Below are 26,318 nucleotides of genomic sequence, written 5' to 3'. Positions count from 1 at the left end.
TTACTGAACAAATTACTGTTGTTGACAAAATAAAAAGTGAACTCTAATATGTTTTTACAATGTCTTCATTTGAACCAGAGCTACTTAACAAATGTCAGTAAAAACTCAAACTTAGATGATTAAATAACATCAGTTAGGTTTTCATGATACGTTATTTTCCTCTCACTTTAAACTGCATTAAGTACGGCAAACTCCGAAATATTTCTCCATATTAAAATACATTAATAAAACAAAGTCATACTTACATTTATGAAGGATTGGCTGTTAAGTTTAAGATATTATTTGGCTTCCTAAAACTGTTATTTTGTAAGTTATCCAACAGCTTGTGATGCTACAGTGACTGGTAATACTGATTACATTACTAAAGTCTATGTTTAGCGAAGACATTTCTCAGGTTTTAATGGCGCCATCTGATTTTATTAAATCACAAACTGAAGCTACTTGTTACTGAGAATCTAAGAGTCTAAGAGGGACTTTACATAATAAATAGCTGGTGCAGCTCAATCCAGGATACTTTGATGTGTAAACACAAGTTAGTCAGTAAAATAAAACAAACTGATGCAATGACGGTCCTCGTGCTAAAGTAAAGATGGAAGTCTGGCTTTAGTGATCCAGAGGACATTCTTTTTGCCTCCTCTGGTCTTCTATTATTAAAGATTAGATGGAGAAATGTAATCCAGACGACCACAAATCAAACAGATCATTGTCAACTACTGAGGCGTTGACTCGGTCGATACAGAAACAACAGGTTTGCTGGATGTGGAGGATTGACAGAGAAACCTTCACTGATGCAGACAGTCAGGAGCAACACTGTGTCTTTTTACTCAGGTTTCATGTTAATGTCATCAAAACCAAGATAACAAAGATCTTGTCTCGACTCTCTTCCATCTGTCTTCCTTTCACTTCAGTTTTTTCAACCTGTCTCTCACCTCTCGCTTCAACCCCCTCTCAGGTCCTGCTGCTGACGTCTGTGTAACAAGAAAATGCTTCACTGCACGATATCGTCTAATGCACGGAGACTTTTCTCTTTCATGCGGATATCTGTGTCCCTCTTAAAGGGTGTGAAGTGCTCACGCTTTGTAATATCTTCACAGGATTATTAATGAGTTTAATAAGTCGACTGTAGAGTGTTTTATGTTTTCTTCTCTGGCTCTGCTCTCAAAAGGTGTCTCCAGTTTGAACTGGGTTGACCATGAGATCCACCGGTCTCAGCAGCGGTCACTTTACTCTTTAATGTTCAGTCAGTCAGTCGCTCCACCACTTTGGTCCAGACTGAAATATCTCTACAACTGCTGGATGGATTGACATGAAATTTACAAGAAACATTAATGTTGAATCCTCCTGAATTTTGTTGATCCTCTGGATTTATTTAGCGCCACCATGAGATTCCAGTTTGTGTTTTTTTAGTGGAACGTCTCGACACCTATTGGCTGGATTTCTGTGTATTCAGTACAAACATTCATGTTCTCATCAGGATGGATTGTAATCACTTTGGTGATCGTCTGACTTTTCATGTGTAGCTCAGTCATCGGGTCGAAATCTCCCTTTGTCCAATACTTTGGTTTATGACCGAATGACATCACTCTCCGCTCTAGTTTGTGTGTTTGTTGCGTAAACTGTCTATAAGAACGGACGTAGTCATCGTAATGTCACCCGTTGGTTTGTGGACGTCCGTTTTGAAGCCTCAAGTTCGTCGTTTTGGTCGTCGCCATCTTGTTTTTTCTTTGCAACCGGTGAACAGGAAGTGACCATATTTGGACTGAGAAGGAGTGACGTAGAGACACCGTATACGTCTCTGATGGAGACCTGTCAATCACTGTAAGCCCCGCCCTAAAGCATCCCCTGCTTTATGGTCTGTTTGACTCTAAATGGACCATCATTTACTAAATGAACATCATGCTGTATTGAAGAAGACTTGAAACTAGAGATTGAGACCATAAACTCATGTTTACAATGTTTACTGAGGTAATAAATCAAGAGAGAAGTAGAGTCATTTTCTCATAGACTTCTATACAACCAGTCCTTAGACATATTAGTGGCAAATCAGAAAGTAAGACTGTTGTTTTCCTCTACTGCTGATGCTGTTAAGCATCAAGCATTTTTAGAAGACACCCAGATGTGACTGGTGAGTCACATGTACACAACAGTATAAATGCAGACCATGGATGGAAATGGCACAATTTAGTTTTTAACATGAAGTCACCACATGTTGAGTAGGAAGTAATAAGACGGTGCAGAGCCTAATATCCAATTTGCACATCTCAGCTGGGTGCCTATTCATGGTTTATTCTTCTTACTTGGTGGTTTCCCAGCTCCATTAATCCAACAGAGATATTGTTGGACCTTTTTATAACTGTATCAGAAATCTTGCATTACATTGTTTCTTAAATGGATTTCTGGACAGGACCACCGCGCACAGTCCCAGAGGATCAGTGGTCATTTTAGGCCTTTTGTGTTGTAGCATTTAGTACGATATCTACGCAGAGGAGTGTGGGTGTGGATCTGCTGTAGCAAGAAGCTTTAAACAGGATTCAGACAGCCTCTACATCTCCAGAGGGATTAAATGACCAGAAAGAGACGACGACTACAACCACAAAGAGATGCAAGACGATCAGAAAGAGACAATAAATTACTACAAAGAGACAGAAAACCACCAGAAAGAGACAGAAAACGGCTACAAAGAAATGCAAAATGATCTGAAAGAGACACAAAACTTGTCTTTCAATGAAAGGTCTGTTCATCCGGCGCGAGGCGTTGAAGCACATGAAGTTATTTACATTAACTGACATTAATCAAACTGAGCTGATTAGAGTTCAGCCACTGGAACATTTAGAAAGATGACACACTTTATTAGAAAGGTTTCCACATAAAACGTGGATATGGCGTACAAGAGGCACAGTCAGTAACCAGACATACACACTGTGTGACAGGCAGTAATGGCTTAAATGATGATTCCACTCAAAGTTAAGCCATACTTAAGAATACTTTCAGAACATAGAAACAACTTCTTCATAAAACTTGACACAAAAGATATCATGACTAGTGAGCAACGTTATCAAGACACAATCTGGAAATGCTTCACTTACATCTTCTATTGTAGCAACTTAAAGGTTTCATTCAACATCGTACGAACATTTTTGAAAGCAAAAACAAAGACTTCCTCTACGCGGTTGCTGCTTTTTAAGATGTCCAGACTAATATTATCGATAAGTCAGAGAAGGTATCATATGTTGTCTTTCATGTCTCAGAAATAATAGTTAAGTAAGGAAATGAGATCATTCGAGGCTGGATATTAGTGTAAAATATAGCAAGTTATTACTGCCACAATGACAAAAAATATTCAATCACATTCTCGTTATAAAAAGTTTTAGTTCTTCATTTTAACAAGATCCTTGTCAAAGGTATTTTTCATGTTATAATTACATATATTTCTTGTTATTACCAGATTAAAACAAAAAATCTGTTTTAATAACGTATCACTTCTTTTTTTAGTCCTGAAACGTTGCTGTTATTACAAAAAACTTGATAAGTCTTCATTTTAATTCTCATTAAAACAAGTCTTTGTTTAGTTTTAGTGCGACGAGTCGGTTTGTTACATGAAACTTGGGTTTGTTTCAGTTACATATTCATTTTAAGCTAAACTATGATGTTTATTAATAAACCTAACCAAGTAGTTTTGTAACGTTTAGCTGTTATTTTTGAATTTTCAACGTTAACCACGTGTTTAAAACTGTTGAACTTAATTTAAGTTGCACTTTAGTTTAGGGAAAGTCATTTTGTAGGAGACAAATTAGACAAATAAAGAAACAAACATTTCACAACACATAAAGAAACAGGCTGCGAATACAGAAGTTGACTCCACGTTAGTGGTTAAAAATGTTCTTGTTTAAACTTGAAATAATGAGAGATTTCTTAATATAACATGCGTGATTAAGTGATTTGTTATTATCGGAAATATAGTGTGGAAATAAAAAGGATCTTGTTTAAACAATACTTTTTGTTTTATTAAATGGATATATTTTTTTGTCATGGTGGTGCCACAGTAAAATAATTAGTGGGAGGATAAACTTTCTTCTTTCCAGAGAAGCAGAGAACTATTTTTGAAATGTCAGGTAAAAGATGGATGGTCTTCCTGTCCTGTGTGATTTATTTTAACGTGCGCGTGTCTTATTCTCACCGCTAGAATGAATCATATCACTGGTTAAAAAAGCAGAGAAAGCAACAAATCGGGACTCCTCATCCTCGCGTGTTTTGATGAGTGTTTCTGACATAATGTGGGACAAAGGGTTTGAATAGGAAACGCGGGATCTCATTAACGCCTCAGTATGTCGAGAGTGTGACTTCTATCACGGCAGAGAGACAGAACATCCTCTGAGTTTTAAGGCATATCGCTACTTAATATCGTATGAATGTATTTTTTTCTTTATCAGTACACGACTTTAAACCGCCATGATGAGCTGGTTCCAACTGTGCCGTGCTCCACTTTATGAAGAGTTTCACTGATTCAGCACACAGAAGGAATCAGTGATGCCGTCGACGGCATGCAGCTGACTCTCCAGTTCTGCTCCTCTGAAGGGAAAACTCCACATTATCCACTCGCTCTTCTTGATGTCACGCTTCAGATTCCTGAGAAGATGAAGCATGGTGTTTCGAGCAGCCTCTTCGCCTTCATGTCTTATCACTTTTAATGTGAACTCATTTGGGGAAATCGTCTAATTCGCTTTCCTGCCGAGAATTAAGAAAGATTGATACCACTCTTCATATAGCAAGGAGCTGGTTAGCTTAGCTTAGCATAATGACTGGAAATGGGAGGAGTCTCATCAGGTCGTCAGAAAGTTACTTTGAAAAACTAATCTAACATCATAACATGTTTGTTAAATTAAGCTTTAGAGGTTTTGGTGGTCAGATTTTTGTTATCGGACAGAGCCAGGCTAGCTGTTTCCCTCTGTTGCCAGTCTTTGTGCTAAGCTATGCTAACCAGCCGACTGTAGCTTCACATTTAGCGTAGAGACGTGAGAGTGGTACTGTTCTTCTCATCGAACTCTCAGCAAAATCAAAGTATTTCCCAAAAATGTCAAACTATTCCTTTAAGCGTATATGAGAACGAGGAGAATCAAAGACTGAATTTAAAGGATTGCTTGAAGCTTTTTTTTTACGTTCTGGTCTGTCGAAGCTTATTCGATCTCCCGGGGACATTTTCGCCCTGAGTTGATCCTCTCTTGTACAAATCTCCCGTCGTTGGCTGGAACTGGCAGACCATAACTTCAACAGTAAAGAGTGACTTTGGCTGTACAGACAAACTGAAAGTGGTGAAAAGCTCCTCTCAGACGGGAGTCCGTTTATCTTTCCTTCCCGACATCATCATTTTAGTTTGGCCAGTATATATATATATATATATATATCACTAGTATCAGTGTCAGTCAGATATCATCAACCATCCATCTCCAAAGGTTAATAGGCCAAACTGGAAACTCCCCAATGGAGCTTGGTGACCTCCCAGTCAGAAACCTGGGCGTCAGCAGCAGCTGCGGAAGCATTTCTTGAAGAACTTCTTGAACTCTGTGTTGAAGATGGTGTAGATGATGGGGTTGAGGGCGCTGTTGACGTAGCCCAGCCAGGTGACGGTGCTCATCAGACCGGGGGGGACGTCGCACGTCACACAGACGGCTCTCGTCGTGTGCACCACGAAGAACGGAGTCCAGCAGAACAGGAAGCAGCCTGCATGTAAACAAAATATATATATACGTCAGCGTTAGTCGTCACGGTTTCGTCCTTGATAATAACTTAAGACCCCGACGTCGTGCTTGCATTCATCGTCTTCGGTGCCAGCAGTGAAATAAATAAATAAATGTGACACTGTAAATCTCAAAATGTCACAAAAAATGTGACAAATACACATCTGGGGGTTGTTATTCTCTCACCAATTATGCCTTTCTTTGTACCAGTCAATCTGTTTTTTGCTGGCAGGATCGAAGAAATGACATAAATGCACAATGTGAAGTGTTGGAGGGCTCAACGCAATTAAAATGTTGGCACGGTGATTTTCTTCTCAGAGAAACATCTTGTCTCTTTAGATTGTGTTTTGTGTCTGACGAAGGTGTTTGGAAAGTTTCACTCCAACTGAGTTCAGACATGGTAACGTTATTTATTTACTTGTTGTAGTTGCATGTGGTGGAAGAACGATTCAGAGCCTTTATTTAAGTAAAAAAGCACAAATACCAGGCTGTGAAAAATACTCCACTACATGTTAAAGTCCTGCATTAAAAAGTACAAGTACGCAAGTAATTATCAGCAAAATGTAAGAAAGTAAAAGGACGCGAAGTGCTGAAAAATTACCCCTGAAGGCAATTCATTAAATATCTATCTTGGGCAGTTTAATATATTTTACGTACAAAACACACAATGAACTTATAAAACACGATGTAATGTATCGTGTGTTATACGTTTGTGTGTTGTGTATGTACAATTTCTTTCTGCAAATGAACTAAAGCTGTACAGTTACAGCACTGAAGTAAATGTACTACCACTGCATGTAGAAAAGGATCATTGGTAAAACAAGAACGTTCTTTTTCCTCCAATTTTTAAAACAAGAAACAAGAAATGGTTCAACTTGAAAGCACTTTTTTGCCGTATTACCAAAATAATAATAGAATCAAGAATAGAATAAAGATTCTTTTACTTGCATAGTTTGTTGTGATCCAACTTTGCATTCACGCTGCGTCGTGTGTCACAACAAACTGTAACCGAGAACTCAGATCTTATACTTAAGTAAAAGTAGTAATACCACAGTGTAGAAATACTTTAAAGTACACAGTTATAATCCTCAAAATATACCAAAAGTACACATTCTCATTATGCATCCTTTGCTACTTTAATTATTTATTTTACTTTCTATATCGCTGGGTAGCTTGTGATTTCCAACCCAGGATAAAAAGTCTTATTTGAATCTATAATAATATTAAAATTATGATATTAAGATCTTTCATATTATTCATTTTAATCTGCAAAGTAATTAAATTAAGTAATTAAATTATCACTCTAACTGACTCTATGAAACTACAAGTTCAAAGGCACCTGTAGTCTTTGTTTTATCAACGGGATGATCTCTCCCAAAGTAGAAACTCGTCCTTCAGAGGTTGTAAATAAAAACGTGTTTTTATGATGTCCTGTCTCCGGCTTTAACTTCACAGCCAGATGTGCTGCTGTCTCTTCAAGTCTGAAGATTTAGGTTTTCTGCTGTAAACTTTTATAAGCTTGTGCTTTCAGTTTCATGCCTGCAAGCTTCATTTTTTAAAGTCATGAGATAAAAAGAAATCTCACGCACTTGCAGACTTTATTACAGATTTACTACATGAAGAGGTTTTGTACTCTGTGTAAAGAAAACGGAGGATTCACAAGAGAGAAGACTTTGACCTCTAACTAGCAGACTTGTGAGACGGTTAGAGATGAGATTCACAAAAGCAGCTGAAATGACCTGAACACTTCAGCTTGTAACGTATAATAAATCTGTGTTAACCCAAGAACAGACGAGATCAAAGATGGGCCGAAGGTGGAAGCTTACACACATGCAATTTAATTCACAGAGGAGGAGGAGGAGGAGGAGGAGGAGGAGGAGGAGGAGGAGGAGGAGGAGATGCTGCTGCTGCTGCCAGGAGCTGAGCTCTCCTCCTCCTGCAGGTCCAAGGCTGCAGGTGAAGCTGGATCTGGGTCTGTCCACGGTGGACCGGTCTCTACTGGAGTCTGAGCTGAAGGAGTTTCTGGTGAACCTGCATGATTTCATCTGGTTTCACCAGCTTTAATAATAACTCTATAGAAATAGACCATCTTCTCTCTGATGGTCTCTTTACTGATGGAGGTCTGATGGAGGATCAGGACTAAACTGAGACTGGTTCAGGACCAGTTAAAAGTTCCTCACGGTAACTTTAATATACTATAATTATGGAAAATAAATGTCAAACTGAACGCAAGAATACCACTTTTAACGGATGACCTCATGCTGTAACTGCAGGCAGAACATACAACTTTTTTATCTTAACAGCCGTCCCTCCATCTCATCTGAAAAACACGTCCCTCTCTCCTCGTTAGCTTTGTCTGAAGATTCAGCTTCAACGGGGAAATGCGTCAAACGAGGACGTTTCATTGTGACTCTGAATGATTCACGACCGTGCTGACGTCATTAGAGATGAAGTAGAAATGTAACGAGCCTGCTGTCTCATCATTTTTATCCCGAGACATTACTGCTCAGGGGGGTTTGATACATTTTGGATTTCTTGACTTTCCTTTTTTCTTGTCCCTCACAAGAAAGTCATTAGAACCAAAGGAAGGAAAAAAGATACAGAAGCAGAAAACCGTTATATATTCAATGGCCACACAAGGACATCTTTTGCTGTCCGATTTAGAGATCTGAGTGTAAAAACATGATTTATATCCCGTCTTCAAACTAAAAACAAAAGCGCAGACTCGACAAACAAAGGTGAGACCTCTGCTTTAAAATAATAACCCGCCTATAATAAGCTCAGGTCCCGTGATCAGCGGAATAACCGTGTCACTGAATCAAACCGAGGACATTTGTCTCAGGTGTCGTCACGTTGGTGAACAAACGCGTCCGAACGATTTATTAGCTTTGTGTTGAGGGTTTGATGGATGAGGTTTAGGTCCTCCTCCGTAATCATTTAAATACAAAGAAGACAACAGAAGCAAAGTAAAGAAGAAAGATGTGTAAAATATTGCACTTGGCTTGTGAGATAAAAATTATTAATACATTATATAAAAATGAGGAAAGAAATCGTTAAAAACCATGAATATTCTAAGCTCTTGTGTTATGTGTTGTGCTCTGCAGTCGACGCTTTGCACTGCAGGTCGTAAGTCTGTTGACATACATTACTGTGGACGGTTCCATAAACTGCTGCATATATGAAGCATTTACACAGTAAAATAGAGCCGTCGCTGGTGGAGGGAACAGAATCAGAGCCCAGCCTGTCTGTGTACAGCAGCGATGGTGTGTGTGACCGTATCATCATGTGCTGCATATTAATTGGATTGAGGGCGTTAAGCTTTATTGGCGTCGCTCCATGTTGAGAGACGGAGAGTCGGCGGTGACGCTTTCATCCCGGCGCTCACAATAAACAATAAACCTGCATGAAAGTCTGCGGCCGCACACCTTCAGTTAACCGAGCTGCAACACAAACATCAGTTAAACTGTTAAAGTGTGAAAGCTAATTATATGTTTCGACCAACCTCGAGAGTCCAAAGTCAATTCTATCTTCATAAACGTGCAGCAGGTGAACGTTTCTGAGATTAATCTGTTCATAATGTATCTTGTGATGCTGTGTGATTAATGGGCTCCAAACAGCTGCTGCTGTGCTGCCAATTTTAAACAGGCTAGTAATTAGTATATTGAACTGTTCAGCACCTAAACGCCTCATCTGCTGTCACAAGCAGCTTTGCTTCCATTTCCTGCTTCAGTGAATAAACAGATTACTGAAGTACACAAGTGGCCACAATGTAAGGCATGATGCCCCTTGACAGCACAGGAAACAACACTTTCTCTTTTATAAGTGGAAAAATATCTTCTACGAGTAAACAAACAGCAAAATGGCCAATCACTTCTGAGTGGTACAATATTCTTAGAAAGAGAAAGCAATCAAAAGAATCTAACAATCCATTCATGTAGATAATACCTTAAACAAGAGGCACTCAAGATGCCCGATGTCCGACCATACCCGCGACCCAGATAATGACACGAACCCTGAAGCCAACAAACACAGAGTCAACCGATCACAGGAGCCATCAAAGAAACATGAAGACGCCGGAAAATAAGCTTTTATTCTGAAGGGTAACTTCCTAAGTTGACAGAAGCAACTAGATACTTTTGTTCTCCATATTGCAGTTTGGAGCATCATTAGATGACTGGACATCATTTTCTCTCCCTCTCGTTAATTTTGACAGGCTTCACTAAGCACAACAAATATCAAATTTAAATGTTTGTGTTTCTTTTTAGTCACAAGTGATCTTCTAGAGCAGAGCAGAGGAAACCACATTTTTCTTCAAGGCACTTGAATAACGCTGCCCGTGTTTTCATTGTGTCCTGTTCATTTACGCTGATGAATCAAAACTCTTTCACTTTCCAGATTAATCTTCTTCAAAGTGACGCTGCCTGTTACTGGACACAGATAAAACCCTCCCCATCAGAAAGTGTCGGAGGGACACCCATGTTTGTTTGTTTGCATGCAGTCAGGAGACGCTTTATTCCAGCTTGAGCGTATAAGTTGTGTTCACAAATGGTCTTTTTGAAACAGTCTCCTTTACTAAAGCTTGAACTAAACCTACAAGCAGCAAACTCTGTGTGTAACGTGTCTGACAGGGATGCAAAGTAGTGATTTTGTAGTTCAGGAATAAAACCATAGACACAGGAAGTGGATATAGTTATCGTGATGTCACCCATTGGTTTGTGGACTGCCGTTTTGAAGCCTCGATATGAGCATTCTGACTGTCGCCATCTTGTTTTTTTGCAACCAGAAGTGACACGAGAGGGTGGAGCTAAATACAACCGCACGCGACCAAAAATGTTACAATTAACTTCCATGAATTGAAAACACATTGTAAAAGGGTTAAAGTTGTAAGACGACAAGGTAGCAACCTGTGAATGACAAGGTAGCCCCGTGTAGCCCCCTGTTTGACTCTAAATGGACCATCATTTACTAAATGAACATCATGCTGTATTGAAGAAGACTTGAAACTAGAGATTGAGACCATAAACTCATGTTTACAATGTTTATGAGGTAATAAATCAAGAGAGAAGTAGAGTCATTTTCTCATAGACTTCTATACAACCAGAGGAGTCGCCCCCTGGTGGACACTAGAGAGAATGCAGGTTCAAAGCATTTCTGCATGGGTTGCACTTTTCAGAATTGATTAAAACATGGTTCTTTAACTGTTACTATAGCTGTTGTGTGCCTCTGATTGGAGGAGAGGGACAACATGAACACTCACCTACTACTACAGGTAGCACCTTCATAGCTTTCCGCTCCCTGCTGTTGATCTTGGCTCTCTTCTTCCTGTGCAGCTGCTGGCTGAACGTCAACGTGGGCACCGAGTTCTCCCGGTACTGCCGAGGATAGGGAATCTCCTGCTGCATGTAGTCGTCCGTGTCGTCCAGCCGAGACTGGGCCAAGTCCCTCTCGATGATCCTGGGCAGAGGCATGGGCAGCGGCCCGGGGATGGTGCCCGCCAGCAGGGGGAGGGCGGTGGCGACGGCGGCGTGCTGCAGCTTCCTGCAGGCCTCGATGCTGCTTCGCAGCTTGATCTTACGCGACGCCTCCCAGTGTCGTAGCCCGCGGAAAACCCCGAAGTAGAGCAGGACCATGATGGGGCAGGGGACGAAGAAGGAGCAGGCCGAGGAGTAAACCACGTAGTTGTTGTCCTCCAGCTTGCACTCGGTGGGGTCGCGGTTCGGCACGCTGTTGATGCCGAAGATGACGGGCGAGGCCACGGCCAGGGCCAGCAGCCAGGTGGCCGCCAGCAGGACGAGCTGACGGTGGTCCACGTGTTTACGGTTGTAGTTTAGTGGGATGGACACGGCTATGAACCTGAAGAGGAAAGAAAGCTGCGTTAAAACTAAACAAACATCTCGAAAAGACTTAATTGTTGTAACATTGGTTACGTAATGCCTATTAGATATTTATTCCTCATTATTTCAATTACTTTGTATTTGTCAGATATTAATCAGTAGTTGTAGGCCACTCCAAAGCTTTAATGTTTCGTGATGTCTTTCATTTCTTAAAAGGGTTACTTTAAAAAGACGCTGCTCAACATGCTGCTAAAAATAGTCAAAATAAGTAGTTGAAGAACAAAGGAACGGTACATGAGGGCATCGCCCTGCTGCTCCCGACAGGAAAGTCAGCAGTCGCTGTTAATTTCAAATTTTTACAGGTGTTTCATGTGTGAAATATAAATTGTCTGTTTGTCATGCAGAGACCTTCTGCAGCTCCCATCTGCTGTGTTTTTCATTAACACTTTTTTTTCTGTCTTATTAGTTTATTCTGTTTATTAGTTTTATTCTGTCTTCAGCATCAGAGTCTAACACAAGCAGTGTTTTAAAACTTGTATGTTAAATTCTTTTATAAATTAGACCAAATGAATGCATTCAGGTGGAGCGAACAGACTCTAGTTTTTCCTCATCAGTCAAACAAACTTTTTATATCGATTTCTTTCTTTTTAGATTCAATGTTATAAGTCGGCTACAATTATCCGAACAATACGAACATTCAGGCTCCCTCACGTGGCTTTGCACTGTGTTGATTGTTTAATGTTATGCACCACCCACCATGTCAAATTCCTTGTATGTGCAGCATACCGTGGCAAATAAACGGTTCTGATTCTGATTCAGATAGAAATGTTGAATAAAAGATTATGGAAGAAATTACGCAAATTTATTTGGTGACCCTAATAAAATGTCCTGCGACCCACCTGTGAGTCCTGACCCCATCTTTGGGAAAGGCTGAGCAACACGTTATTTATTATGCGTAGCTTTTGTAAATCACTAATTTGGAGCATTTTCTTTTGTCAAGTGTTTGTTAAAATGTGTTTTCAGAAAAAATGCAGCACTCCAGTTGTTTTAAAAAACCAAAAGGTGAATGAATCACCTCCATCACTTCACACCTCTATTGTTTTGGTGAATTTTAATTTAAACTAATAGACTGCTGAGGTCTTCATCAAAGCTCTAATGAACCGAAATTCAGTGCAGGAGAATCACACATCAGTGTGGTGAACTGTGCTAGAACTAAGCAGCATTTTAAATTGTACTCTACCAGGCTGTTTGCATGCAGCATTTGTAACTATAACCACGAAAATGAATTCACTGTAGTTCGTAGATTTCCTGCGATGGCAAATTTTATGTAATCAACGTAATCATCAACCAGCAGAAAAAGTCACAAAGCTCCCTAAACCTAACTAAGTATTTCACGATCTTTTCCTGAACCTAACTACGTATTTCACGATCTTTTACTAAACTTAAAGTATTTCCCGATCTTTTCCTGAACCTAACTAAGTATTTCACGATCATTTCCTGAAACTAAGTATTTTCACAATCATTTCCTGATCCTAACTACGTATTTCACGATCTTTTACTAAACTTAACAAAGTATTTCACGATCATTTCCTGAACCTAACTAACTTTTGTAAGATATCGTACGAACGGTTGTGTGAGGATACGTTGTGTCGACTGTAGAATATTCAAACAGTATCTGTTGTCTGATTCTTTAATGGATACAATTCTAATCTTGTTTAAACTCTTACATAAATATGACTCATCACCCTCCCACCTCTGGTTTCCACATTCCCTCGTTCCGTTGGCTCACACATTAAATAACCATAATGAAAATCAGCGGTATGATTGATGTCTTCATCTAAACTGTGACCAGACAAACACTCATACCTGTCCACGCTGATGGCACACAGGTTGAATATGGATGCGGTGCACAGCATCACATCCATGGTCATCAGGCTGTCACACACCACCATGTTCAAGGTCCAAACTCCCCCCTGAAACTACACAGAAATAATACACACACAAAAAAAACACCAACTGATTAGCTGTTCTAAATCTTGAGAGCAAATATGTTTAATCCTCTTGCTCCACTGCAGCTCAGCGTTGAGACAAACATTCCTCCAGTGAAACACTTTCTCCTCACCTGACTTCTCCTCAGGTGAGGAGGTGACATGGCGAGGTTTTAAGACTGACTCCTCCAATCCGGTGAGCGTATGCGAAAGAACCTGCCGGCGTGACTCTGGGTAGATTAACTGTCTGCAGCCACTGGCACAGGTAACAAGATCACAAATGCAGCTAATTAAGGAGGACTTAAGGGGGGAAGCCTCAGTTGGGCATCTCTGAGAGAGACAGGGAAGCCGGCAGGTGGCGTTTAATACTTTATTAAGGGCTAGATTATCCTTTCGAATGCCTGGAATATTGTGATTCATGGACGATGTCTCTCCTAGTAACCAGTGCGAATCCCCCGTGTCTCCGTAGTCCTTAATTGATCCTGATTAAACAAGTGAGAGAGGCAGCACGTCGATGGTCTTTTTTTCTATTTTGTGCCATTATGAACCGGCTCTGGTGGGTTTAACGAGAAACCTTCCAAGAGCGGATTAGCTCAAGCGTTGATCCTTTTTATAATCTTAGGCAGGATAGCGCAAGTATTTGATTTTACTTGAGAATTGTGAGATTTATTAGACTCCTATCCGTGTAAACGTGTGTTTTTACACACTAGAAACTGAGGTGTGTGTCTGCAGGTGTTAGGAGTGATACAGGCTTCTGTAACGGATGGATTATGAAACAATGGGCCTCTTGGCACAGACATGTAAAAAAGAACACGACCTCATCTACACTGGAGCAAAACGGCAGAATGAAAGACACAAAGCGACTGTTTTTATTTTGTGTGTCTCTGTTTTGCGCGTTTGGCAATTTCATACGTTTTTGTAGTTGTTTTGCAAGTCTTTGTGGTCGATCTGTGTCTCTCTGTGGTCGTTCTGTGTCGATCTGTGTCTCTCTGTGGTCGATCTGTGTCTCTCTGTGGTCGTTCTGTGTCGATCTGTGTCTCTCTGTGGTCGATCTGTGTCTCTCTGTGGTCGTCCTGTGTCGATCTGTGTCTCTCTGTGGTCGTTCTGTGTCGATCTGTGTCTCTCTGTGGTCGTTCTGTGTCTCTCTGTGGTCGTCCTGTGTCGATCTGTGTCTCTCTGTGGTCGTTCTGTGTGTCTCTGTGTCTCTCTGTGGTCGTTCTGTCTCTGTGTCGATCTGTGTCGTTCTGTGTCGATCTGTGTCTCTCTGTGGTCGTTCTGTGTCTCTCTGTGGTCGTTCTGTGTCGATCTGTGTCTCTCTGTGGTCGTTCTGTGTCTCTCTTTGGTCGATCTGTGGTCGTTCTGTGTGTCTCTGTGTCGATCTGTGTCTCTCTGTGGTCGATCTGTGTCTCTCTGTGGTCGTTCTGTGTCTCTCTGTGGTCGTTCTGTCTCTCTGTGGTCGATCTGTGTCTCTCTGTGGTCGATCTGTGTCTCTCTGTGGTCGTTCTGTGTCTCTCTGTGGTCGTTCTGTCTCTCTGTGGTCGATCTGTGTCTCTCTGTGGTCGTTCTGTGTCTCTCTGTGGTCGTTCTGTGTCTCTCTGTGGTCGTTCTGTGTCTCTCTGTGGTCGTTCTGTCTCTTTGTGGTCGATCTGTGTCTCTCTGTGGTCATTTAAATGTTTTGGTGTTCATTAGTCTTTGTAGTTGTTTAGCATCATTGCTTTGCGTGTCTTTGCGGTTGTTTTGTATGTCTATGTAGTTATTTTGCACAACTTTGGTTTTGTGTCTTTCTGGTCATTTTGTGTATTTTTGCAGTCGTTTTGCACATCTTTGTGGTTGTTCTGTGTGTCTTACGTTTTGCATGTCTTTGTGGTCATTTGGTGTCTCTTTGTTGTTATATTGCATGTCTTTGTAGTTTTGTGTTTCCTTGCAGAGTAATTTTGTGTCTTTCAACAACATTCTGCAGAGCAAACGTAGAATGGAATATTGATAAACAATAAATCTATTTTACACAAACTGCCTCCTTATCTTTCATTATCAAAGTCTTTGGACCAGTGGCGGCTGGTGGAAAATGTTCTAGGTAGGGCCATCCAATCAATTTCAGCAAACATCCCAGGATGATTTAATACAACAAAAATGAAGGTATCAAACACGCATTACTACTTTGCAGTTAAATATTTAACATTTATTCCAACACGAAAAAAAGAAGTAAATAACACTTTGATAAACACGTCAGGACATCTTATTTTGGGCACCCTCACAGAGAATTCAGTATAATATATATATATATACAGTATAATATATATCATATAATAATATTCAGTATAATATAAAACACACGCATACATATATAGATATAAGCTATGATGAGTTTTCACTGTTAATTTACCATCTCAATTAAATGTTGATGCCTCCATGACCAAGTTGTCATGAAACTATGTAGAAGAAAAGATGTTCACTTTGCCTAATATGTAGCTTGACAGAGTTCTCATGTGTGCCCTGGTGTTCTCATGTCTCCTTACCTCCTCATCCCTCACTCCCTACCCTGGTGTTCTCATGTTTCCTTACCTCCTCATCCCTCACTCCCTACCCTGGTGTTCTCATGTTTCCTTACCTCCTCATCCCTCACTCCCTAACTTTCTCTTTCCCGCTGCTCTGCTGTCTGATTGTGAGGTCAGGCTGATCTGGGATCAGCTCTTTAACTGCAGAATCTCCGCCAAACTTCTCCTCTCATACGGGTCTTGAAGGAGTAGTGCTCGCGCTGGCGCTCACGCTCGCCTGTAGAGACTTCTCCTGACGAGAACGCGCAGCTCTGAATCTATTAGAGGACGCTGATTGGCTAAATTGTATGTCACTCATTTATACCTATAATCAGCAATTGGCTAAACTGCTTCATAGACCCGCCTCTTTTGGGCCAAATTCGTTTGGCCCCCCTAGCTGCGTGTTCTGAGACGTGTCGTGCACACAGGCGGAGAGGACGAGCAGGAAAAGCATATATTTTGCGCAGATATCATATTTTACACATATTACTGGGTACATTCCATAGTTCATAAACACAAATATTGACAATTTGTATAATTTATTATTATTATAATTTTTGTTTTTGTTTGTGTGGCTCAAGGTGGGGCCAGGCCCCCCTCTATTGGCCAGCCGCCACTGCTTTGGACCCTCATCTCGGTGTGAGCTGCAGAGACATTTTAAACTAGAAACAGGATTTAGGAACATTTCAGCACTGGATGAGAAGTATTTGTTGGTTAATGCAGTTTGCTGACTGACGTCTCTTGTATGTGATTAAAACAAAAACAATGATGTTGTTTTTAACTGGTTTGTTTTTTAAGTCTTATCTGTGATTTTACATGGTGCTGGTGTGAAACTGACCCCTGACCCCCTTTTAAATAAGATTCAGAATCTCAATGGTATTATCCTGGTTAAATAATGTGAACAAAAACTGTTGACAAACTGTTTAACAGAGCAGCAGATCCACACTGACACTGCATAAAACACAGATATGAAACACTAACACATCCTGGTATAATGACCCCCTCGTGACCCCTCGTGCGCCTCGATTTTGTACCCGGTCGCCTCGTTCAGTAATAATCCTGGGTCTCCCGTAGATCTGTGCTTACCTCTGCGTAAACAAAGAGCGGAAGCACCAGCACCGCCAGCAGCAGGTCCGCAAACGCCAAACTGACTATGAAGTAGTTCGTCGTGGTTTTTAAAGCCTTCTCCAGATACACGCTGAGGCACACGAGCACGTTCCCACCGGTGATGATCACAATCAGCAAAATCCCGAATATCAGCGCCGGGAAGTTGTAGTCAGCGACCGCAGCCTCCGGCAGCGTGTCGTTGTTGGAGTCGGTGGAGATGTCTGACATGGTCGCCGGTGTTCCGCCGCGCGCCGCAAACTGACGGGCTCCTTGTCCGAGAAAGAACGACTCTCTCCGGGGGCAGTTTTCATCTATGAGCCGTATCCAGCAGTCCAGAGATAAGCACGAGCGTTACAGGTGAAGTCCGAGAGAGGTTTTTTCGGCCCCGTGAGGACGCTCATCTGACGCCTTCAGGCTCCAACACAGAGTCCGCGCTGCGCTAAGCTCTCCAAAACGCGCAATAAGATCCTGCTTTCTATCCGCTTTATCCAGCGCCCCTCGTTTTACGGGTCTTACAATTAGGCCTAATTAATGGACCGAAACGAGCAGTCTCTCACAGCATTGAGTGAATCAGTTTCCCTGTCCGTCTTCTCAGCCCGCTCCTGAAGGAATAAGTTAGCAGAGTGGACGAATCAGGAGGCAACAGCTTAAAGCCACCTGCACAAAGCTGCTTACAGTGAACAGCGCGAGAGTGTCATCAGCTGTTGGACAAGGACAACACACACCGTTTCAGAGGGAGGTTTTGTTTCGGTTGTCGAATGAAACACGTCATGATGTGACTCTGATTTGTTGATTTGCAGGTTAAAGAAAATCTGTTGGATAAAACTCGACTAAATATGGATAAACATATTTTAGAGCATATTTTAATGTAAAGCAGATCATCATATTGAAATGCATTAAAGAGATCCAGAATCTGCAGTTTTAACCCCAAATCTAAAAAAAACATCACAACCAAAAGTTTTAACCTGCTGCCTCCCTCTAATACTGTCAATTATGATCAGAAATAAGTACTCTGATCAACAACACCAAAGTGTAGAAATACTCTGTAACAAGTCCTAAAGTACAAAAGTATTAGCGTCCCAAAGTAAAACCTATTATTCAGAATGTCCCATTTCAGAATAATATATGAATTATATCATTGAATTATAACTGTGTTCACTTTAATGTTGCAGCTGGTAAAGGTACTGTCGGGTAGCCTAAACTATATAATTCATTTGTTTATAATATTTAGTATTAATCTGAATCTGTAAAGTAACGAGTCAAAATTTGACAAATAAATGTAGTGGTGTAAGAAGTACAAGGTAATAATAAAATTGAGGTATTCAAGTGCAGTAAAGTACCTCAAAATTGCACTCAATGAAAGTAGTTGATTAGTTGACTAATAAGTAATTTAAGTGTTAGTCGAATAAGACTTCTTGAGTCTATTATTACATTTTGAATGCTTTTTTATGCGGAATGACTTATTTCCAAGCAACTCATGAGCACATCGCCGGTAAACACAAGATTCAAACAACACAAAAAAATCACACAAAAGGACCACTGTCAATATCATCAACAAATAGTTAGTGGACAAAGTATTGAGTGTTGTGGCCTGAGAATGTCTTTCCTCCTAAAACCAAAATTACTTCAGTACAAACTTGACCAACAAAAATGTAAATAAATAATATATATAACTATATATAAAAATTCCTACACGGTATTTGCAAGAGTCTAATTTATTTAATTTTTCTTCTGAATTATTAAGTAAAAGTAGCATTGAAGTATTTTACTGTTACCTGCAATAAAAATACACTGTAAATCACAGGCTACTACTCTGCAGCACCTGCAATTTGTTACTAAATTGGAATATTACTGATAATTATTTATCGATATTGTATTTGCTGCAGTTTTAAACGGAGATAAAGTTCCTCACAGTTGTAATAAGTACGTAAATGTACTTAGTTTCTTTCCAACAGGTTTATGTTACTACAGTTTTCCTCTGTTGCAAATGCAGTGACATCTTTCACATAAAAAATACAGTTTGCAGTACATGTAGCAAATGGAATAGAATTAAATTGAATAGTAGCTAGTTAGCAGGACATGCTAACGTTTGCGGCTATAACATTAGATGTTGGAGAGATAAATGGAATTAGTTTGAAAACTAAATGTAGCAGCGACACAGACGCTGGGTAATCTTGGGTCAAAACAAATCTAATAGCCACACTTTGTTTGTTGTTTATTCTTCAAACCTCACAGAACCAAAACTTCAAGCAGCGAATATATTTTTACACTTCTTACACACTAATATTAGATCTGGAATCTCAGGTCTAGTTTTCACCCCACGACGTTGTAATCAGACATCTCGTGCTGCAAACAGATGACAAGTTTTCTAGCGCATTTCATCTCAGTGTAAAGGTGTTTGTTCCACGGCTGCTCCTGTGGCATGAATATCATTAGAATAAAGTCAGCAGCAATTACTATTATTATTATTTTTTCACACATCGTCACAAAGCCTCGGGAGGAAAATAAGAATAGCACACATGCTTAAAAAAAAAGAAGCACAACGCAGATGTTAGACTCGCCCTGAATCCTTTTGGGCAGAAAACACATAAAGAGGAGGAAGATCACTGCGAAGTATCTGTAAATAAAGAAAACCATTTGTGTTAATCTTTCCCTCCAAAGATTAAATGAGGGCAGCGTCACACTGAGACAAAGGTACAACCTCAATTTAATTAATGCAATGTGATACTTAAAGAGTTTCATGGCAGAACGTCGCCTGTTATTGAAGCAATCTGAGTCAGAGGTGAAAGAAAAGTTCCGGCTGGAAAAAATTATAATCGACGAGCACTTTCACTGGAAAAATGTGTTTAAGACGTTCATTACTTAGGCTGACGTAGGACACAATGCAAGAACATTTTCGTTTTCTTATGCTAAACTTGAGTTTTTCTGTGAGTTTGTTGGTAAAATCTTTACACATCTTATTCATCAACGTCTCTAAACGTCGTTTCCACTGAATCAACGTCTCTTGTTCATGAGCAGGTGTGTGTTTGAGAGACATAATCATTAGCTCTACTACTACTACTACTACATGCTAGTATTGTTCTACTATTACTACTGCTTTTCACAATCAAAACTACTATAACTACTTCTGAGACTACCGATACTACAACTGCTACCATTGTACTACAACCTATTATGCTGCTGCTACTAGTACTATTCTATTACTACCATTACTACCACTATCGGTCTACTAATAATAATACTATTGTATGGCCACTGCTATATTTACTACTGATATTCTCCCTAACACATGCTAGTATTTTTAAACTATAATTGCTCTACTACTGTTATTCCACTTTTACTACTGATACTACTGCAACTGCTACCATTCTGCTACTGCTACTAGTTCTACTTGCTAGTATTTTTCGATTATTACTACTGCTGCCCAGTATTAATTACTACTATTCCACTACTACTACTGCAATTACATGACTACTGGTACTATTACAACTGCTACCATTTCACCACTACTATTTCTACTACTAGAACAACATCAACTACTACATGCTAGCATTCTTATACTATTACTACTGCAACTTCTTATATAACTAATGATACCACTACAACTGCTACCATTCTGCTACTACTACTACATGCTAGTATTCTTCTTCAATAACTACTGCTGCCAGTATTCCATTACTACTATTCCACTACTACTACTATAACCACTTCTATGACTACTGCTACCCTTATTCTCCTGCTACCACTACTACTACTACTCCTACTAAATCCAAGTATTATTCTACTATTACTACAGCTGCTAGTATTGCATTACTGATATTCCTATCTACTACCTTTGTGCTGCTGCTACTAGTACTATTATCTTACTACTGCTACTACTACTATCAGTCTACTATACTACAACTGTTGTAATGCCACTGCTACATTTACTACTGATATTCTCCTAATACTGCTATTCTAATACGAATACTTCTACATTCGAATGAAGTAAAACTCAATTTAAATGATCTCTCTTTGACATATCTTGCTTCATTCTTATTCAACAGAGATATGTCTTATCTCAAACACTGACGTTCTCTACATTCATTTTAACGACATGGCCGTGAATCTCTCACTAAATTAGATTTTATTTTTAAACCCTGCTATCATCCAGCGAGCGGTTTCTTTCACCTTAATCCCCTTTGGTGTGTTGCTGCCACTTGACCACCAATTTCACAGGTCAGTCTGTCCCTGAATGAGCTTGTGGTGGCTCTGTTAATCCTGCAGGTAGCCCCCCCCCCCCCCCCCCCCCCCAAAAAAAAACCACACCCACACAAACGAATGAAAGATATGGAAGTGATTGACTCCTCTGGATTTTACCCTGATATTTAAAAAAAGGTGGGGGCTTCTCATTCTGTCTGGAAAGGAGACTTTTTAGTGTTTAAAAATTCATAAGACGAAAGAAGCGCTATGAGACCGAGCTGATTGATGGGATAAGGCTACTTACTGGGGGATGTGTGTGTGTGTGTGTGTGGAGAGCAAGATGGTGTGCGTCCCAGTGATTAAACCTGACCACCAAATGAAGATCAATGACCTGATATGAGTAGATAAGTAAAAGTAGAAGAGATGGATAAAGAAAAAAAAGACAGACCATAGGCAACTGAAAAGATGAAAAGAAAATGTCAGACAGATGACGGAGCAGATAAAAACACTGGGAGAAGATAAAGACACAGTAGAAGAAGCTAAAGGTGAATAGAAGTCAAAGAGCAGCGTCAGAAAATCAACTTAATAAACACTTGTCTCTTTGCCCAACAACATTAAACCAATTCAACGTTTTAAATATTACTTACTACACCAGACGTTTCTTTAACATTGTGACAAATACATTACATTGTGCAGTGCATGCTGGGAGATCACTGCTGAAGAAATCCTTTGAAGACCTCTCCAGAGGTTTTTATTAATATGGTTTAAAAGAAGATATCATAATTCATGTATGACTTCATGACTCAGCCTGTGTTTGAGAAGCCAGTTCTGTTAATTCAGTAGGTCTGACTTTCCAGAAAAAACATTTTTTTTTCTCAGAGGAATTTTTTTTATTTAACTATCAGAGGTTTTTACAGAGAAACACAAACATCTGCCAATTTCTGGGCTGAAAGATTCATCCTTAAAGATGCAATAACTTCATTTCTTTTGGCTTCTTGGGGGCAGAAATGATTAGTTTTATTTTGTTTCTGTCGAGTTTGAATGAAGTGATGATGATCAGTCGATCACAGTATCATTTACCTAATGAACATCATGCTGTATTGAAGAAGACTTGAAACTAGAGATTGAGACCATAAACTCATGTTTACAATGTTTACTGAGGTAATAAATCAAGAGAGAAGTAGAGTCATTTTCTCATAGACTTCTATACAACCAGAGGAGTCGCCCCCTGATGGACATTAGAGAGAATGCAGCTTTAAGACACTTCAGCATCGGCTTCACTCGGTAGAACCGAAGGTTGCCGCCTGGTTAGACAAACAACGAGGTGAAAGTCAGCTAGAAGCTCTGTAAATCCGAGACGAGCTGCAGATTCAGGTGACAATCCCAAGTTTCTGAAATTTCATCCACGTTTTTCCTCACTTGTGTATTTTCTTTTGGTCTTAGTCCGTTCCACTGGGGATGATTGGACAGACGTGAGAAGAGAAGAAACAGGACATTTTCTTGCGTTCATAATGTTTTTAGAGAAATGTCCTTTTCCTCTAATGCTTCACGTGAAGCGCCGTCTGTTTCTGATGACGGCAAGCTGATCACAGCTGGATCAGCTTTAACAGCTATAATGGAGGTTCATGTGCACTGTGTGAATACTAATAAAGACACACAGTTATCATCAATGCCAGAGCAGCAGGGTTTCTCTCTGTAGCCCGTTACCTGTTTAACAAACACCTGCACATGAATAACAACCTGCATTCTGCATTCATACTGTGTCCTGCTCAGAGTCACAGGAACCATTTCTGCTGTTATTCATTCATTATTCTGTATTTACCGACATTCTGATGGTAAATTTATTATTTAATAACCCACAATCTAATTATGGTTTCTTTTGAACACTGGGAGTTTTTCATCAGGCTAAATGTTTCGGGGAAAATTGAAATGATGTGACTCACATCAAATCCGGAACTCGGGAATCATCAGCCTCATGTGACTGAATGGAAATAACGATAAATCATGTAAAAAGTGTTTCTTGCTGACAGACAGACGCACAGTCTCTCCTGATGTCTCTGACTTTAATTATATCCATGAAAGTTAATCAGGGGAAAACAGATCATTAAAAGGCAAATCTTTCTAACGTTGTTTTGGGTCCTTTTTGTTGTTCAGACCTGCATTTAACACCGATTTTAAACTCGATGGTGAATCAGAAAACATAGAACTTGAGAGCGAGTTTTTTCTGTGATTTGTCTTCACTTCAGTATGAAGTATTTAGTTAGGTTTAGGAAAAGATGGCGAAATACTTAGGTTAAAGAAAAAATGGTGAAATACTTAGTTAGGTTTAAGAAAAGATCATGAAATATTTAGTTAGGTTTAGGAAAAGATTGTAGTTTGGGTTAAAACAACTGCGGAATTGCCGGTAACTGAAGTACACAAGTTACGTGACAAATAAATTAACTTTGACTTCTCGTTTCATACGGGGAACGAACAGAAGTTACCTGGCTATAGGACCGCGTTCGATGGATTCATCCACCCCACTTCCTCGTTTATGATCACGTGGATAACATATTTCATTATTTTGTAGGATATCTACAGATTACGGCACATTGCTTTTTGCAGGTAAAGCTACGAATGCTGGATGAGAACAGCCGGAGCCGTGGCGTCAGACACACAGCGTCCGTTTTAAAGCTCATCAGACAGACAAATCTCCAAAGCTCTGTTTGTCATTCACACTTGTTTTCTATCTCGTCACACGACTGTGACAGACCTGCGTCCCATAATCCTCGGGGGGTGATGTCACAGGGTCAGCCACAGGTCAGACCATGTGACTTATCCTCTCTGACTACACTAATGATACAGGTCAGACGGGAACACGACGCAAGAACTGGACACATTTCACAGATAGAAAGAACCCGTTCACAACCAAATTATGTTATATTATAATTAAAAATCTAAAACCAATCATTAGGAATAAAGAAAATTGAAGAATATACTTTGGGTTCTTATTTTAGAATCTGGTTCTGAATACTTTTTTTCTTTATTTTATTTTCACCTCTCTCTGTCTCTCTTTGTCTTTCTCTCTCTCTGTCTGTCTCTCTCTCTCTCTCTCTCTCTCTCTCTCTCACTGTCTCTCTCTCCTCTGCTTTATATGAAACAAGAACTCTATTAAGTAGGCCTTTAATGAGATAAGCTTCTCTGCTGAACCCCACCAACCTCAAGTTACAGTTACATCACCAACATGACATAAATTATATAAAAAGGGGGTCAGTTAAAAGTCCAAAGCTTTGTAAACACACAAAACGCAGACAAGAACAAAAGTTATCCACACCATGTGAGGCTGAAATGCTTCTTGTAAACCACACTGTTGTTATATGTCGAGCTACAATACAGGAAGTTACTGTTAACTATATATATCAGTTTTTCACTACACTATTATCGTGGCCAAAATAATTCACGATAATGATTTTGTTTCAATATCTATAGTAAATTTGAGAAAATAATAATTCATATGTGTATCATTAACATGAGATCATACTTTTACATTTTTTAAATATCACAGTTACACCCTACTTTGGTCAGAAATAGACTCGCTGTCTCGACCTTCATGCTAAGCTAAGCTAGCCTGCTTCATATTTACCGAACAGAACCAGTCTCTGGTCCACAGGAACACAATGGACTATCACGCTTGCTTATAATCTCTGTTTATATGTTGCTATAGTAATATTTTAGCATCATGTTTGCTTTTGTCTTATCCTTCCTGATGGGAGAGTAAAAGTAAAACTCACTGAGTAAATCTTTGTTGCTGCGTTTTATCAATTTACTGCATTATTTATTAGCTATGAGACTGCTGTGAGCTCACAGTTGTCAGTTTTCTTACTGGTTACTTTTGTTCCTGTTCTGTAATCACTCCTCATATCTGACGCCTCTAATCCATTATAAATCTTGAGTGCAGCTATTTACTTCAAATAAATTGTCAGACAGTCGTAGTTATTCTGATAAAGCTCATGAGGGACTTTTGAAAAAAAGAAAAGAAAACACAACCCAGATTGACCTGAGATTAAAAGGGATAATACCAATAATAAAGTAATATCAATAACTCTATTTATAAAGCAATTTTAAAAACAGAATTAGAAGTGCTGAACATGAACCAGGAATAAAACACTTCAAGATGAAATGAGGCAAATAAAACAATTAAAAATCATACAAAATCAAAATACCCGCCAATAATATAACATAAAAACAATTTAATAATAATGATAGTGATGATAGAATATATGTATCATTATATAATTATGGTTAGTATTATTAATGTCATTATTATTATTACTATCATTATTGTGGTTGTTGTTATTCATATCAAACCAATAAGATAAGTCCTTTTTATCACATAGTACTTAAGAAGTTAATTTTAAACTAAGTTTATTCGTTATGATTTTTTTTAAATGTTTTTATATTTATATTTTAATATCTTAATAACATAATAATGTACTTATTATTAATTCCTCATATAGTTTTTAAACTTAAAGGCTGTTCTTAGTGATTATTAGTATTCTTTCCTTTGTCTTCTTCTGCTGCAAACAGCTTGCGAGGATGAATAAAGTTGTGTTGAACATTTAAATCGGAGCCCTGATCGTCGCTGATGTTGAGGCTCCTCCCGGTGGTCGGATGGGAAATCAGCACAGAGGAGCTGTGTGTGTGTGTGTGTGTGTGTGTGTGTGTGTGTGTGTGTGTGTGTGTGTGTGTGTGTGTGTGTGTGTGTGTTCAGTGTTAGTGAGGAGCATCTCTGCATGGAAACATAAGCATGAGCTTCATGTAACAACATGACACTGTGAGCTCGTTGTTCCCACACAGAGGAGATGTGTGTGTGTGTGTGTGTGTGTGTGTGTAAGTACTTAGTGCCATGTATGTCAGCCTGGTGTGTGTGCACAGTGGTTCCTTGTCCACACGTGACGC

The 26,318-nt window shown here is 39.5% G+C and overlaps 1 protein-coding gene across 1 annotated transcript; it reads right to left on the bottom strand.

The window, feature by feature from the left end:
* Positions 1-5,515: 5,515 nt before the first annotated feature.
* drd4b (dopamine receptor D4b) lies at positions 5,516-17,426 on the bottom strand (the record flags this gene model as incomplete). Its single annotated transcript, XM_079174287.1, has 4 exons — positions 5,516-5,718; positions 10,993-11,588; positions 13,436-13,548; positions 17,178-17,426. 4 exons carry the CDS (start codon positions 17,424-17,426, stop codon positions 5,516-5,518), a joined length of 1,161 nt encoding a protein of 386 aa, XP_079030413.1.
* Between the last annotated feature and the right edge of the window lie 8,892 nt (positions 17,427-26,318).

Source organism: Pholis gunnellus (genome assembly GCF_910591455.1).
Source record: "Pholis gunnellus genome assembly, chromosome: 1".
NCBI classification, from domain to species: Eukaryota; Metazoa; Chordata; class Actinopteri; order Perciformes; family Pholidae; genus Pholis; species Pholis gunnellus.
Note: the sequence above shows the minus strand (reverse complement) of the source record. Positions and strands in the feature narration are given on the sequence as shown.